The sequence below is a fragment of the Cucurbita pepo genome, chromosome 16 (assembly GCF_057944985.1).
Source record: "Cucurbita pepo subsp. pepo isolate OVF chromosome 16, ASM5794498v1, whole genome shotgun sequence".
Lineage (NCBI taxonomy): Eukaryota > Viridiplantae > Streptophyta > Magnoliopsida > Cucurbitales > Cucurbitaceae > Cucurbita > Cucurbita pepo.
The window spans coordinates 7,349,923-7,366,166 of NC_141813.1; the positions used below are offsets into that span (position 1 = coordinate 7,349,923).

Below are 16,244 nucleotides of genomic sequence, written 5' to 3' on the forward strand. Positions count from 1 at the left end.
CGTCATACTATTCTACCAAATTTTATTGAGGTAATGTCTCAACTCGAGATGTCAGTCATTCACTGACTAGACTAAGCAAGCTACCTGAGTTGAAATATAGAAAGACTAACTCCTATAGACTCCAAGGGATAAGAATTAGACCAAAAAAACCGTCGGAGTTTCAAAGCCTCCTAAGAAACTCAGATGGCTCTAGAGATTAGACCTGAACCCATCTCATAGGCAAGTGCAGAGAAAGAAATCACAAAATGAATGGCACATCAAAACTAATATTACTTTTTAGAAATCCTTAGACCTAAACGTATTGAACATTGGAAAGGTGGCATAGTGTGTTGTGAGGGAGAAATGATTTATAAGTTCATTCAAGGGTTGTTAATTATGTGCCTTTAATACGAACTAGTTAACATTATTGAGTTGGTAAGGAAAACTATGGGACACCAAAGAATCAAACAAACAACTTTCTTGTATGGTACATCGAGTGGGAGACGACGAACATTTTGTATCATTTCAACGGATTCCAGCCTTGAGGAAGCCTCCACTTCCTATGCCAATATATCGACACTCTTGACCACAAAGGGAACCCAAAATTGTAGTCGAGGGGTTGATCGACAAGTCCTCCAACCATCAACGGCAACCAAATGTACCTCGAGTCTCTAAGGTCGGCAGGGTTCCATCGGTCTGCCATGAAAATAAACAAGCCGGGGTGTGAAGGTAGGGGAAGAACAAATGTGCTCTGAGAGAAGAAGGTAGCCAGTCGAAACAACTTGTTTCCACCTATACAAGGGTTTCCCAACGTCTCCCATGGACCCATTATCGACTCTGATGCGTGTGCCAGTGCCTCGTTTGGTGCCCATCCCGTGCAACCTGATGTGATCATATAGTAAGTTCCCTGGTGTTTAAACAAAGCCGGTGCTTCCCGGTGCTGGCCGACGAGAATCCTTTTCGCTACATTGGTCACGTCGAGATAATCTTCTGAAAGAGGTCCTATATGAAGCTCACTATTGTCTTCAGATGAGTAAACGAGATAGGCTGTACCATCATCATCTTTGAAGATTGTCATGTCTCTACTATCAAATCCATGTGGTCTTTTGCTGTAAAGATAATCGAACGGACCGGTTGGGTAATCACTGACGGCAACACCAACAGAAGCCTTCGTATAGTTCGCATCATCGATATGCATCCACATTACATATTTTCGAGTCCTTGAGTTGTAGATTACTTTCGGCCTCTCGAGCACGTTGGATTTGTGAAGATCATGAGTCTCGTTGGTTTCTTCCGCTGTCAAAACAATGCCTTCATTTCTCCAGGTCCATAAGTCTTTGGAAGAGTAGCAACCGACTCCTATAATGTCAACCTAATCATAAGAATGCCAACAGGTTAGTGTAGTTTTGAAGGTTAATTGGTTGCTCCTGAAAGTCACATGATGAACAAAAGATGGTGAAAAAATGTGATAAATTTAAAGCAAGTGGCGCAGGATTCAAGATTATCCGATCTGAAAGAAAGTCACAACAGAACAATCGTTGGTTTTAAGATCATTAGATGAAAAATATTACATCATCCGAACAACTCAGTATCAACAATTCTGACGGCCCTCCAAACTCCTGATATCAATTATCTCAAACACAGGAAGGATCCTAGAACACAGCCTAATAGATGGTGCAGAAGCTGAAGATAAGCAATCAACCCAAAATAGGCAAGAACATAAGAACAGAAGTTCAACTTCAAGAAAAGGTTCTAACATGCATTTCCAACTTTGGTTGAAGTTTTTCTACTTGAATTTTTTAAATTTTCGGGGTTCCTTTCGAGCCACGTTTACCAGAAAACACCTTTGAGTGAACATTTCGACAAAAGCTTCGCATTATTCTTAGAAAAGATGGCCCAGAAAGAGCTGTTCTATTGTTCTTGCTGTCGAAGGAGGACAGCAAGAACTAATATAATATTTAATATTTAAGTGTCGAGAAAACTAATCTTTTAACTTTTTTTCTTCCTAATTTGGTTTGCAATCTCTTCATCATATAAATCTGTAAGCATAAACATCACGAATTCAAGCGTATAATGAGATTCTAGCATAACAGTAACACACGAGAAAATCTTTCCAATATTTACCAAACATCGCTTCTATCCTTTTTGCCATGACACACAACAAAGGATTACCACATGTTGAATAATCTTGATTGTGTTGTTGAATTAGAACAAACTTCATTGAAAATTAGGTTTGATGTTACACAGCAGACACTTGCAAAGTAACATCATGGAATAATTTTAAAAACTTGGTAAAAGAATTGAAAGGATAGAAGCGATGGAAACAGAGAATGAAAAGAAACAGAGAATGAAAATCTTTCAATTGAAGATTAGGATAATGAATGAGAGTGATCCTAAGGATAGGATAACTAATGAAGAATTAAAAGAATTGAAAGTCACTACCTAACCCAATAAAGTGTACGTTCCTTTTCGGTGGCTCAATCATATGAACTCCAGTTATACGTGTTTTGCTTGGAACAATTCTATGTTGGGTGACTTCCTGAAAATTTTCTTTCAGTTGCATGTGAGTGAGAACAAAGCATGCTAAAAGGACTTATGTTGGTCTGTGGGGATAGTCTTAACTCTTAGAAGCGAAGAGAAAATAGCTTGACCATGACACAGGGGATGTTGGGGAACACTGGGGCACACAGGTTTGACATCTTAGGATTGTGTAAGGTAAATTTTACGAGGTATAAGATTCTTCCAAAGATGGCTAAGGATGTATTTTAGGATTGTGCGCTTAGAGTCCTCTCAATAACACGGATTCCCTAGAATTCCTATTATCTCTAATATCATTAGTGTATGGGAAGCTTACAAGCACTTTGAGTATTTTCACAGCCAAGGTACCTGTAGGATTATACCAACTACATTTGGTTGTCAAGGTACTTGTAGGATATTAAATCTTGTGTAAGCGGCTACTATGGTTTGAGCTAGTTTATTTTGTCTTTTATTGTTTACATGTCCCTTGATGACCACTAGGCCAACCTAGGGTGATTTTCCTGAAACTAGTCTTAGGCTGAGGGACCTATCATCAAAATTACTTCATTCGGCTACCTCCCTCCTGCTTCTTATGTAGAGAGAACCATAGAGTATACGAGTGCCCCAAGAAAGCGACACTACAAGCCTTCCAAGCAGCTTTGGACACAGACTTAGAGGCAAAGTCAGAAGGTGGGAAAACCGAAAAGTCGTTGTCGGAGAATAGAGCAAACCCTCGTATGGGGCCCTGAAGTTTCTATCTGCGCTACAAAAGAAAGTCGGGGAGTCAAAAGAGTCGATCGAAAAAGGTCTCATGTATGTACAACCATAGGTCAATCATAAATTGGCCAAGAGTAAAATGGTAGATTCAGATCAAACAATTGTTTAGCTCAAATCAAACAATTGTTCAGCTCATATCAAACAATCCACTCGAGGAGGTTTGGCTTCGCCTTACATCTTGGGATTGTTCGTTACTTAGATCAAACAATCGTTCAGCTGTACCATAGGTCGTGGAGAGGTCTTGTATTCTCTGCTCATATAGTTTGGACTTCGCTCATGGCTTTAGTCCTTCTATGAAGTGGAAGATCTTGTCTTTCTCGAACATATCTCAGATGTCCAACATGAACCCTGAGAACTGTTTGACATACTCTCAGATGTTTCTTGTGTGCTTGAGATCCCGCACTTTCCTTCTAGCCAAGATTTCAACATTCTCTCGGAAGAATTGAGATTGAAGTTCTTGTTTCAGTCTTTTCCATGTGTCTATTGTGTACCGGCCCTCTTGAATATCAATGTACGATGTCCATCAAAATTTCGCATCCTCGGCTTGATGTATGGTGGCCAAGGTGACCTTTGCTTCCTCTGTTGTTGTGTTCATCGCCCGAAAGTATTGATCAAGGTCGCTAGAACCTCGGCAGCTCGAACCCCATAGAAGGGTTTGGGCTCCGGAACCTTGATCTTGTTGAACTCAACTGCTCCCCCTGTAGGGGTTTGATTTCACACTGCTCTAACGGTGAGATTAACTCTAGTGCTTAGATCTGCCATTTATGTTGGGTATTGTTGGGAGTTTGTCCTACATTGGCTAATTTAGGGAATGATCATGGGTTTATAAGCAAAGAATAATCTCCATTGGAATGAGGCCTTTTGGGGAAGCCCAAAGCACGACCATGAGAGCTTATGCTCAAAGTGGACAATATCACCATTGTGGAGAGTCGTGATTCCTAACATGGTATCAGAGTCGTGCCCTAAACTTATGTGAACCTCAAAGATGTAGTAAAAAATGACTAAAGAGTCAAACAAAGGGTGTACTTTGTTTGAGGACTCCAGAGAAGGAGTCGAGCCTCAATTAAGGGGAGGCTATTCGAGGACTCCATAGGCCTCAAGGGAGGCTCTATGTTGTATTTTGTTCCAGGGGAGGATTGTTGGGAGGTTGTCCCACATTGACTAATTTAGGGAATGATCCTAGGTTTATAAGCAAGGAATAGATCTCCATTGGAATGAGTCCTTTTGGGAAAGCCCAAAACAAAACCATGAAAGCTTATGCTCAAAGTGGACAATAACATATCATTGTGGAGAGTCGTGATTCCTAACAATTTCTGCCCTGACCACGTCGAAGGCTAATTCACATCTTCAAATATCTCAGAGACCATCTACATAACTCCTTTTTAGGATCTGTCTAGACCATCGACTCACTCTTCAATTAGGGCAGCGAGCCTGTCGAGCTGTCTCCTCGCTCGAAGCCACCAGTCTTTGTGGCTTTTTCTTTTAGGTTGTCTACTCGGTACATAAGTTCCTCGATGGGTAACTCATCCAATCAACCTGCAACTACATCAACCATATTGGTCTTGTCGGCGGGCTCTTTCACCCGCTTGTCCAAGTATTGAACATTGTAAGGAACTTCTCACAAGAATTGCATCTGTTCTTCGATGTCGACTAGTTGATCGACATGGGACTTGTTCAACTGCTTGGTTGTAGCCATGTTTACCGAATCACTTTTGGAGCCAACTCGACTCTGATACCAACTGTCACAATCGCAGTCTTACAGGACATTTTTTAAGTGATTGTGGGGCACTCACTCTCAATACCAAGTGAGTCCGCCAACTTGAAACCATGTTGCCTTCTTTCTGACGACGTATACTCAAGTCTCTGGCCTTGCTTTAAGGAGAAGGTTTTAGAAAACAGCACCAGAGAGAGATTTTAGAAAGGGAACTTGAAAACAAGATTGAGATAAATGAATAAAGCAATATTATAGACTATAAGCGAAAAAGGCAACACAATGGCTTAGATAGTATATAACTCCGAGTACGAAGATTCGACGACTAGTGGCATCTCCCTATGCTACATTTTGAGGCATTTCAGGTCTATAAGGCATATACATGATTCTGATGAAACATCATACACCTAGAAAATACAATAAAGAAACTATACATCATGAAAGTGGTGAAAGCAGTGAAGTGATACAACACAAGGGTTTTGGCATGCAACAGGCATGCAGCCATGGGCAACATGCCTAGGACAAGCATGATTGTGAGACCGTGCAGCTATAGGGGGTGCCCTTTAGATCGAGTCGTCTTCCTTCTTGTCATTTTATTATTATTTTAAATGCTACTTCTCGAAACTTGTGAATTTTTTTGGTAAACCGTTTTGACTTGACTCACGGATATTACCTTCAAACTACCTTTATGTCGGTTTTGAATTCATATTTGAATTTTTAATTCCTTGTGTCTCCCGCTTTACATAAAAAAAAAAAAAAAAAAAAAAAAAAAAAAAAAAAAAAAAAAAAAAAAATTACCACCTCTTTTTAAGTTCAAGTGCACGTGGTGACCTGTGATTCAAGGCATCAAAAATCGCGTCATTAAAGAAGGAATCATATCATTCTAGGGTTTTTCTTTTTCAAATTTTTCCTAGAGGTCTAGAGAAAGCAAAAGTAAAAGGAACAACATGAAATTCATTTCCTACTATAGGACTGAAGGTTACAATGGTTTTAAGGAGGAGGCTTAAATTCAAACTACTTCAATAAAATTGATGCTGGAAGGAAGTTCAGGCCTCATCAGTACGCAAAAAGAAACAGGCGTCCCTTTTCCAATGATGCGCACCTTCAAACAGACATTGGGGTAATTTAAGAAGTCTAATACTAGAGATCCTGTTCTAAGATTTATTTCCTTAGGTCTGCACTGGATGTCAATTTCGAGTGAAGACAGTGATCTCGTGGGACTGTTTTTTAGATAAAGAAAGTTTTTGTGCAGTTTCTAAACTTGTGAACTCGAAACGCCAAAAGCGAACATAAAGCAGATGTAAATCACTTAAATGCAGTTGAAAAAGGAATGGTCCCTAAACTTTCGTAAACCTACCCTTTCAGGATTAAAATTATGTCAAAATAAACGAGAAAACGTATAGTAGAGGGTTCCATCGCCATTCACTTATTCTCATAAAAATACTTATCTTTCCCATCAGCCACAAAACAAGGGACCAAGTGAAAGAAAGAAAGTAGCTCATCGGAAATTTCTTTCCAAATATTTACCTGACATCCACTCAGAAGGATGAGGACCCTATTTGCTTGCTATAATCCTCTATCGACTCAAGGGGAAATTGGCATAACCATTTAACCAAAAGGGCTTTGTTTTGAGCTTTTTAATTTCCAGAATTTTAAAACTCCTACGTGAGTCTTTGTTCCACAATAACACTCCTTTGAGGACCCTTAGCTTCCCCATGGAGGATACCGTTCCGAATTGCTTAATTTCGATTGGTTTCCGCATTCAACATGAAGGAAAGGAAGATTATTGTTGTGCGCCGAAAGCGGAACAAATGTACTCACAACACCAAAGTTATTCAAGACATACAATATGACACTCAAAACTTGATGATTTCAACAGCAGAAAGAATGGCATTATATAGCCTTCTGTTAAACCTAAAGATAAACTAACAAGCCAAAAAAAGACCTTGAGAATAGGTCTTGGTCCTAGAGAATAGGGCTTATGACAGTGTTCAACAATCTCCACCTTGTCATAAGATCTCCAAGTTATAGCTAATTTGGTTGCTACCATGTCAACACACTACTCCCTTCCGACGTTGATGAAATCTAAACAATGCCAGAACTTTTCACGAGTGATAACCTTTGTCAACATATCAGCAGGGTTATCAGCTGTTCCAATTTTTAATAACCGAATATCCCCTTTGCTAATAATTTCTCGAATAAAGTGAAAACGGACATCAATGTGTTTTGTACGAGCATGATGGACTTGATTTTTTGACAAGCAAATAGCGCTCTGGCTATCACAAAATACATCTATATGTTCCTGCAAAATACCCAAGTCATTGATCAAACCATGCATCCAAATAGCTTCTTTAAAAGCTTCTGTTACTGCCATATACTCTGCTTCAGTGGTAGACAATGCAACAGTAGACTGCAATGTTGAACGCCAACAAACAGGTCCACCAGCCATAGTAAATAAATAACCCGTAGTAGATCGTCGCTTATCCAAATCACCAGCATAATCAGAATCCACATAACCAGCTACACGATTGTCAAGCTTAAACATTTCTTGTTTTTGAAACTTAATACCAACATCAATAGTGCCAAGAATGTACCTAAGAATCCATTTTACAGCCTGCCAATGCTCTTTACCAGGATTATGCATATAACGACTCACCATGCTTACTGCGTGTGAAAGATCAGGTCGAGTACACACCATAGCATACATCAACGCACCAACAGCATTTGTATAAGGAATGTTCTCCATATACCTTTTGTCATCATCAGAACTTGGACACATGGAAGCACTAAGCTTGAAATGAGGAGCAAGTGGAGTACTAACGGGTTTGGTTGAATTATTCAAACTAAATCTTGACAATACCTTGCGTAGATATTGAGACTGAGTCAACCAGACTGTACCTTTTTTCCGATCTCGCTCTATCTCCATTCCAAGTATTTTCTTTGCATTGCCTAAGTCTTTCATTTCAAATGTTTTAGAAAGCTCATCTTTGAGCTTATCAATCTCCATCTGTCTCTTTGAAGCAATTAACATATCATCAACATATAAGAGCAAATAGATAAACGATCCATCATCGAGACACCGATAATACACACAATGGTCAAATTGACTATGAGTATACATATGCTCTACCATGAAATGATCAAACCTTTTATACCATTGGCGAGGGGATTGCTTCAGCCCATACAAAGATTTCTTCAATCTGCATACTAAATGTTGTTGTCCAACTACTTGGAAACCAACTGGTTGCGCCATATATATTTCTTCTTCCAAATCTCCATGCAAAAAAGCAGTTTTTACATCAAGTTGTGCAAGCTCAAGATTAAATTGAGCAACCAAAGCCAACAAAATTCGAATGGAAGAATGTTTTACCACAGGTGAGAAAATTTCATTGTAATCAATACCTTCCTTTTGTGCGTAACCTTTAGCCACAAGTCGAGCCTTATAACGTATACCAGAAGAGTCTTCCTTTTTTGCAAAAACCCATTTACAACCAATTTCCTTCTTACCTTTTGGAAGTGGTACCAAATCCCAAGTTTGATTTATCTCCAATGATGCTATCTCCTGATTCACAGCCTCTTGCCAGTGTAAGCTATCCGGGCTCTGAATAGCATCTTTGTAGCTGTTAGGAACTCCATCAATCAAAGAGAAAGCATATGCTATCGTATCATCAAACCTTGCAGGTTTTCGAATTACCCTTCGTGGTCTATTCTTGGCGATTGACTCAGGTTCCTCCACTCTTTCATTCACAAGGCTTTGCTCCTCAAGACTTTGCTCTTTTTGTTCTAAGACATCAAAGTTATTATTTACCTGATCAATAGGTTCTTCGGTAGGAGCAACCACATCAGGAGAGAACACCACCTTCTCCACCTGCTTCAATGCCTCGTCATTATTTTCAATTTTCTGCAAAAACATTCCAGACTCATCGAATGTCACATCTCGACTATTAACAATTTTACTTGTTTCTGGACACCATAACCTATAGCCCTTCACACCTTTGCTAAAGCCCATAAACTTGGCTTTTTTTGCTCTAGGATCCAGTTTTGAGTTTGTCACATGATAATAAGCAGGACACCCAAACACATGCAATTTATCATAATCACTAACAGGACTACCTGACCATACCTCAAGCGGAGTTCTCCCACCGTTTCCAGAAACAGGTAAACGATTCACCAAGTGAACTGCATAACTGAGAGCCTCAGCCCAAAATGCCTTACTCAATCCTGCTTGAGACAATATGCATCGAACCTTCTCTATTAATGTCTGGTTCATTCTCTCAGCAACTCCATTTTGTTGTGGCTTACCAGGAACAGTGAAGTGTCGAACGATCCCTTCATCTCGGCATACTTTAAGGAATGGATCATAAGTATATTCTCCCCCGTTGTCTGATCTCAGCTTTTTGATTTTCCTATCCGTCTGATTCTCTACCATTTTCTTCCACTCTAGGAAGATTTGGAGAACCTCGTTTTTGTGCCTCATGGGATACATCCAAACTCTCTTCGAGTAGTCATCAATAAAGGTGACAAACCACCTCTTTCCTCCCAATGAGACATTCTTTGTGGGACCCCATACATCGGTGTGAACATAATCCAAAATACCCTTTGTTTGGTGTATAGCTGTACCAAACTTCACATTTTTTTGTTTACCAAATATACAATGTTCACAGAAATCAATTTTTCCAGTTGTGGCACCCTTAAGGACTCCTTGGTTCACCAATGTCTGAAGCGCCTTCTCACCAGCATGCCCGAGTCGCATGTGCCATAATTTCGATATGTCTTGTTCTTTCGAACTTGCCATAGCAGCATGCCCAATTATTGTGGTTCCGTTGAGGTAGTATATGCTACCTCTTCTAGTTCCTGTAATTGCCACCAAAGCTCCACGAGCTACTTTCAAATTCCCTCCTTCCAAAATGATGCGATAACCACTCGCATCCAAAACGCCAAGTGAAATCAAGTTTTTCTTCAAGTCAGGAACATACCTCACATCTTTGAGTTTTCGTATAACCCCATCAAACATCTTGATTTGTACTGAGCCGATTCCCATTATCTTGCAAGTACTATCATTGCCCATATAGACAACTCCACCATTGAACTTTTTGAAGTCCAAAAACATCTCTTTGTTGGGACACATATGATAGGAGCACCCAGAATCAAGAATCCATTCCATGGTTTGGCTGGCTGATAAGGAGATTGTCAAGGCATCATCTGTATCAGTGTCGTCATCTTTAACCACATTGGACTTCGACCCCTTCTCTTTTAAGATCGAACAATCTTTTTTCCAATGGCCTTTCTGTCGACAATATGCACACTCATTTTTATCAAGTTTTCTCCAATTATCAGATCTACCTCTCGACTTTAATCGAGACTCTCCACATTCGTTCCTTTTCCAGGTAGAAGTTCTTCCATGAGCAGTGAGAACATTTGAGCTAGAGTTTTGATACGTCTCCTTTTCCTTCTTTCGCATCTCATTGTTTATTAAGGCATTTGAAACATCTTCAAAATCAATATTAGTGATTCCATGTAGTAGGGTTGTTACTAAAAACTCGTAGGATTCCGGCAAAGAGTTTAATAACAACAACGCCTTGTCCTCGTCATCAATCTTAACATCAAGATTGAGCAAATCAGTGATGATTTTGTTAAAATCATCCAAATGCTCAGCCATTGAGATACCTTCCTTGTAGTCAAAACGGAAGAGTTTCTTCTTCAAATAGAGTTTATTTTCCACACTCTTCTTCATATATTTCGCTTCAAGCTTGTCCCATAATTCTTTCGCCATGGTAACCTTCATAAATGGATATTTCTGATCCTTGCCAAGACAGGATCGAATAATTCCACAGGCTTGCCGATTTAATTTTGTCCATTCTGCTTCTGTCATGTCTTCAGGCATCTCCTCTTGGAGAGAAACATCGAGGTCTTGCATGACCAGCAAATCGCTAACTTCGCCTCGCCAAACACCAAAATTATTGGTTCCATCAAATTTTTCTACTTCGAGATTGGAACTCCACACTCTCGATCCACGTCGTGATGGTTCGGCCATTTGCAATAATTAATCTGGATGTAACTCAAAAACACAATTCTTGAAAACTGATTTTCAAGAGAATAAACACGATTGTGAGCACGTCTAATGGTCGATGAGGCCCAAACTTTCACAATACCCCCAAATACCACAACAATGCTCTGATACCACTTGTTGTGCGCCGAAAGCGGAACAAATGTACTCACAACACCAAAGTTATTCAAGACATACAATATGACACTCAAAACTTGATGATTTCAACAGCAGAAAGAATGGCATTATATAGCCTTCTGTTAAACCTAAAGATAAACTAACAAGCCAAAAAAAGACCTTGAGAATAGGTCTTGGTCCTAGAGAATAGGGCTTATGACAGTGTTCAACAATTATAAGGAGGTATGGTCCAACCAAATATTTTCAAATATGAAAGGACACAAGCATCACCTCTGGACACCTGTCGAAGGTTATTCTAGGGCCTAGCAATTGTCTCACACTCCCATGAACATTCATCTACCCTTCAGATATTAGTAACCTATGAAGTCTAGTACGTGCCCTACTATTCAACCGAGTAAACTTTCCGTACAATAGAGGAGAGTCGAAGAGGCTATTTCTCTCAATAAAATAATTGAAGAGCCTATTGATTTCATCGTCCAGCCAGCCAAGATCTTCTCAGTACCAAAGCAAATTACATAAAAGCTCCCCACCACACATCAACAAGGCCCATACAGACGAAATAGATCACCCAACTCGTCTCAAACAGCATTCCTTCCCCTGGGGCTCAGAGGACCATAAACTCGTCGGCCATGACTAATTAACATTCCAATTTCAAGGAGGTGCATCAAAAAACTCTAAATCAATTCTAAACTCCTCGGTAGTGTTCCTCACGCTATAACTATCATCTAGACCAGTAACATCATGCTGTCTATTCCTAATTGCAAGTTTCCCAAAATATCTGGCAGGTCATTATTTTATATATAAAAAGCAGTGACGCGTATTGATCAAAAGAACCAAACAACAACCCCACAGTGGTCACCCCTCCCCACAAAACTAACAAATGAGAGCCTTCCAATTGAATCATCAAAAGGCATTAATTGCAAGAGAATTTAGTGTGAACTGTACACCACCAAGAGGCCTTGTATTGCACCAAACGCCAAAAGGACTCAAGAAGAATACTTACTTTTAAAAACCTGGCTATTCCTTTCCTTTGAAAGGCTCTGAAGGAAGGAAGGCATATCACACCTCCAAAGGACTTTCCCCCTTGCCGCCAAACACCCTACCGTTGAGCACTTCCATAAGCCAATCATTAATGTTCTTAGGGAAGTAGTAATCCACCCCAAACACATTGAAGATAGGCTGCTGCCCTTTAGCCACAAAAGAACATTGCAAGAACAAGTGATCAAGGGATTCCTCCTCTTGTAAGCAAAGGCAACACATAGAAGGAGAGATCATCCATTTTTGAAAGTTGAAAATTCTTTTAAAGCTTCTTCAAACTCCTTTAGGCGAACTACCATAAAAGAACTTTTCACCTTTTTTGGGACCTTGAATTTCAAAATTAGGCTCGCCGAAGGGTACTTCAATCTTGTGGCCCCATTCGTTTGATTCAAAAAATTAGATTGATGTTTCTCTAATCACCAAGGACTTGTCCCAATCTGCAAGGGTTTAATAAAAGAAGTTGAGCAGTCGGGTTAATGCTAATTTCATCTTCTTTCCTTGCCCCAAGCAAGGTTCATTGTCTGATAATTATTTTCTCGTAACTTCTTGATGTATTGTGTTGTAGCTTTCCCAAAACCAAACAGATTAGAATATCACATTTATTAGACTCTTGATTTCCACAAATCATTTAACGAAACTTTAGAAAGAGAGGGAACATCAACTGACTCTTTAACCGAACGTATAACCAAGAAAATCCTGTTTTATCTAAATTCCATTTTCTTGACCTCTAATCTCAAAATCAGCATACTCTCGATCAGCTCCAAAAGGCCACAAAGCACACTCACTTCCTCTGCCTTCAAATTTCTTCTCACTGTCATACTCCCAAGATCTTAAAGTAACCAACCAAGCATCACATACCATCTCAAAAACTAAAGATTCATGAGTTGGACGTAGACCTTATCAAGAGTGGAATAAGGTACAAAAAGATGAACTATAAGGAATTCAACATACAACGATCACTGGAGCTGATATTTCATATTTAAAAAGATATAGACATAAAGTCATTAAAACCACCATGGAGCAATAATTGGGATAGGAAAATGCCATAATAAAGAAGAAAATATTGTTAATAAGGGAAAAGGAGGGAAAAAGACTGGAGTACTAATCAAAATCTTTTGTTTCCATACATATTCATAGAGATGCATGCCAACAATTTATGCAATAGGAATATTTTTAGATTAAATTATCAAAATTATTCCTGAACTATGGGGTTGGGTTCGGCTATACCCCTAAACTTCGAAAAGTTTCGTTTTAACCATTGAAGGTTGAACTTTTTAATTACAGTCCTTGAAGACTTTTTTCGTTAAATCTATAGATAGAAACGTTTGTTTCTACTTATGTATTACTTAAGTGAACAAATCTAAACACCCGGAAGTAAATTTAAGGAGAAGGATTAGCAAAAAAAATCATAAACGAAAGAACAAAAAATGGTGGTGGTTGAAAGGAGGCCACATACAAGGTTCACAGATGCACCATGTGTCTTTATTTTTTCCATGTAAGTGTTTAGATTTGTTCACATAAGAATATACAAACTTTTCCATCTACAAATTTAACTGCAAAAGCCTACGAGGGCTATTTTAAAACAAACTTCAAACTTAAAGAGTTAAAATTACACTTCAAAAAAATAGGGTGCATTTTTTATACCAACTTCTTGGTTTAGGATGTCTTTATAATTTAACCAATAATTTTAGCCATGGAAGTATTAGACTATCATTACAGAAAACGAAGGCTCAGAAAGGCAGAGTATAGATTTTACCCGTGCAGCTCCCTTTTTGTGAGCATGGTAGGTGGGGCCATCTTTATACTCTCCATACCAATAGTATGTTTCAGATCTTTCATCGAATAAAACTCCACCTCCGTGAGCTTGAATAGGATTCCCCTCAGTATCCAGCCAAACTCTCCCCGGATAATAGAACATGCTATCGTCTCCCGGGATCATTGGATCAACAGAAGTTTTATGATCAGGAAAGAATTTGTGCCTAAGTTGTGAATCTTCATCAAGAAATTCATCGATCAGTGTGGGCGTTTTCTTTGGTCTTCGCTTTGCTGCACGCGGAGATCTCTTACGAGGAGGGGGAATTTGAATGTTTTCTTCTTCCACCTCTTCAAGTTCACGAAAGTGAAGGTGACGACTCGTTCGAAGTTGAATACCCCGACCTATCTCATCCTTACGACTTACAGGAGAACATAAATGTAGCAAAAGAATACACCCCATTAGACTCCCTATTACCACAGATATCAAACATCTGCTCCCGGCATCGCAACGTAAAGCGTTTGTTTTCCTGTATCTGTTCCTCATATTCATTTTCTGGTCCTTTTTATCTCCAAGATAATGCAGCATTTAAGAAAATGAAACCTATGGGATTCAACAAATTCAAACAGACATAAGTCACAACATTCTACTACTGTACAGAGAGGAAAACCCCAATTTCAAAAGCTCATCAACTATTGTAGTTAAGATTTAGGTAAAACAAACAACAAGATAAAGAAGAGGATAAACAAAGGAGGAAAGACGAGAAGGATCCCTCGATGAGTAAATACGAGAAACAAAATCAAAGGAAATTGAACAATCGTGAACAATATCTTGAACAAAATATAGATTGAACAAAATATAGGAAGATGATGACAGAGAGCAGATAGATGAACACAAATTAAGAAACAGAACGAAGAGAAACGAAAATAATTGCAGTAACAGAAGAAAACAGCAACAGAAGAGCAAGAAAAAGCGATTTGAGAAGGAAAACAGACCTGAAAAATGAAGCGGAGTTGGGAGACATAGGATTGGGGAGAAGAGATGGTTTGAAGTAAAAGGAAAATCGGAAATGCAGTGCAGTAATTGAGCAGAATCCGGCGATGATGATTGAAGATGGGTTGTTGATGAGGTCCTCCGATGGGGTCGGGTCGCTTTCAGATTTGCAGAATGAGGAACGGAAAAGGAGAAGTTGGGATGTCGGATCTTAGTTTGGTAGGAATGTGGATAGATGGTGACCTCGACTTGAAACCAAAGATTCAGTGTGTCCAGCACGCATTTTTAAGAAATGTCTGAAGTCCACAACTCTTCTTGCGCCTATGACCTAGGGTTTTCCATATTTTGACTTTAAAAAAACACGTTACTTCAATATTTATTATCTACGTTTTATTATTTCAGTGTATTGAATGATTATGAACGTAAAAAAAAATATTGTTTTGAGCTATGAGATCCAAGCTTTAGATGTTTTCGGGCTTACACAAGTATTCAAAAACAGACTAATTAGAAATTTGTACTTTAAATTTTCAAAAGTTTTATTAATACACTTCCACCGTCTTAATCCGCGTAAATTCCTTTTTTAAGAAACTTCAAAAATAAGTTTAAACTTTTTAAAAAGTCTTAGAGTTTGTTTTTTTAAAGATTAAAAGTGTTAATGTTCTTCATTTGCGAATAATTTTTAAATATAGTTCTAGCTGAAAAGGGAGAAAAAAAATTAATAAAACTTTTTAGAGTTGGGAGAGAAGAATTTATTAAAAAAAATTGAAAGTTTAAAAAATATGTTATTAATTTAGCTTTTAAAAAATAGAGTAAATTATAGAAAATAATTATGAACCGTTATTTTATTTCAAAAATACTCCTAAAGCTTCAAATATTCAATTAGTTAGCAGTCATTTTTCTAATTTTTATGGAACTTCCTAGATTTTTAATTCTTTGTCCAGAAGAAATTTCAAAGTGGTCAAAAAAAAAAAAAATGATGAATTTTTCTAGAAAAGTTCAGATTTTTCAAAATAATAATAATAATAATAATAATAATATATTTGGAGAATGACAAATCAAAATACCCTTGAACTTCGAGATAATTACGAAAATGTTATAAATTAGAAAATGAGAGGTGGTAATCAAATCTCCATTTTCAACCGTTGGATCTTCACCAAATTTAAGTATTTTCTAAAGGAGACACACCTCATCACATTCAACTACCATAATTCAAATTGGAGGTCGATTAGAGAGGATATTTCCCGCAAAAAATATAAAAAAACTAAATCAAGAAATATAAAAAACTAAATCTT

General features: G+C 38.4%; 1 protein-coding gene across 1 annotated transcript; it reads right to left on the reverse strand.

The window, feature by feature from the left end:
* Window positions 1-235: 235 nt before the first annotated feature.
* Window positions 236-15,245, reverse strand: LOC111810610 (uncharacterized). The gene is made up of 3 exons (XM_023697344.2): window positions 14,955-15,245; window positions 13,963-14,562; window positions 236-1,351 (listed from the first exon to the last, which is right to left on the reverse strand). Exons 2-3 carry the CDS (start codon window positions 14,545-14,547, stop codon window positions 500-502), a joined length of 1,437 nt encoding a protein of 478 aa, XP_023553112.2. The 5' UTR covers window positions 14,548-14,562; window positions 14,955-15,245; the 3' UTR covers window positions 236-499.
* Window positions 15,246-16,244: the final 999 nt, after the last annotated feature.

Bases quoted from the DNA above. Each gene is read 5' to 3' on its own strand.
- LOC111810610 (XM_023697344.2), bottom strand. From the start codon at position 14,547: ATGCTGCATTATCTTGGAGATAAAAAGGACCAGAAAATGAATATGAGG. The intron at 1,352-13,962 runs GTAAAATCTATA...TCTTATGATTAG, and splicing joins ACAAAAAGGGAGCTGCACGG to GTTGACATTATAGGAGTCGG.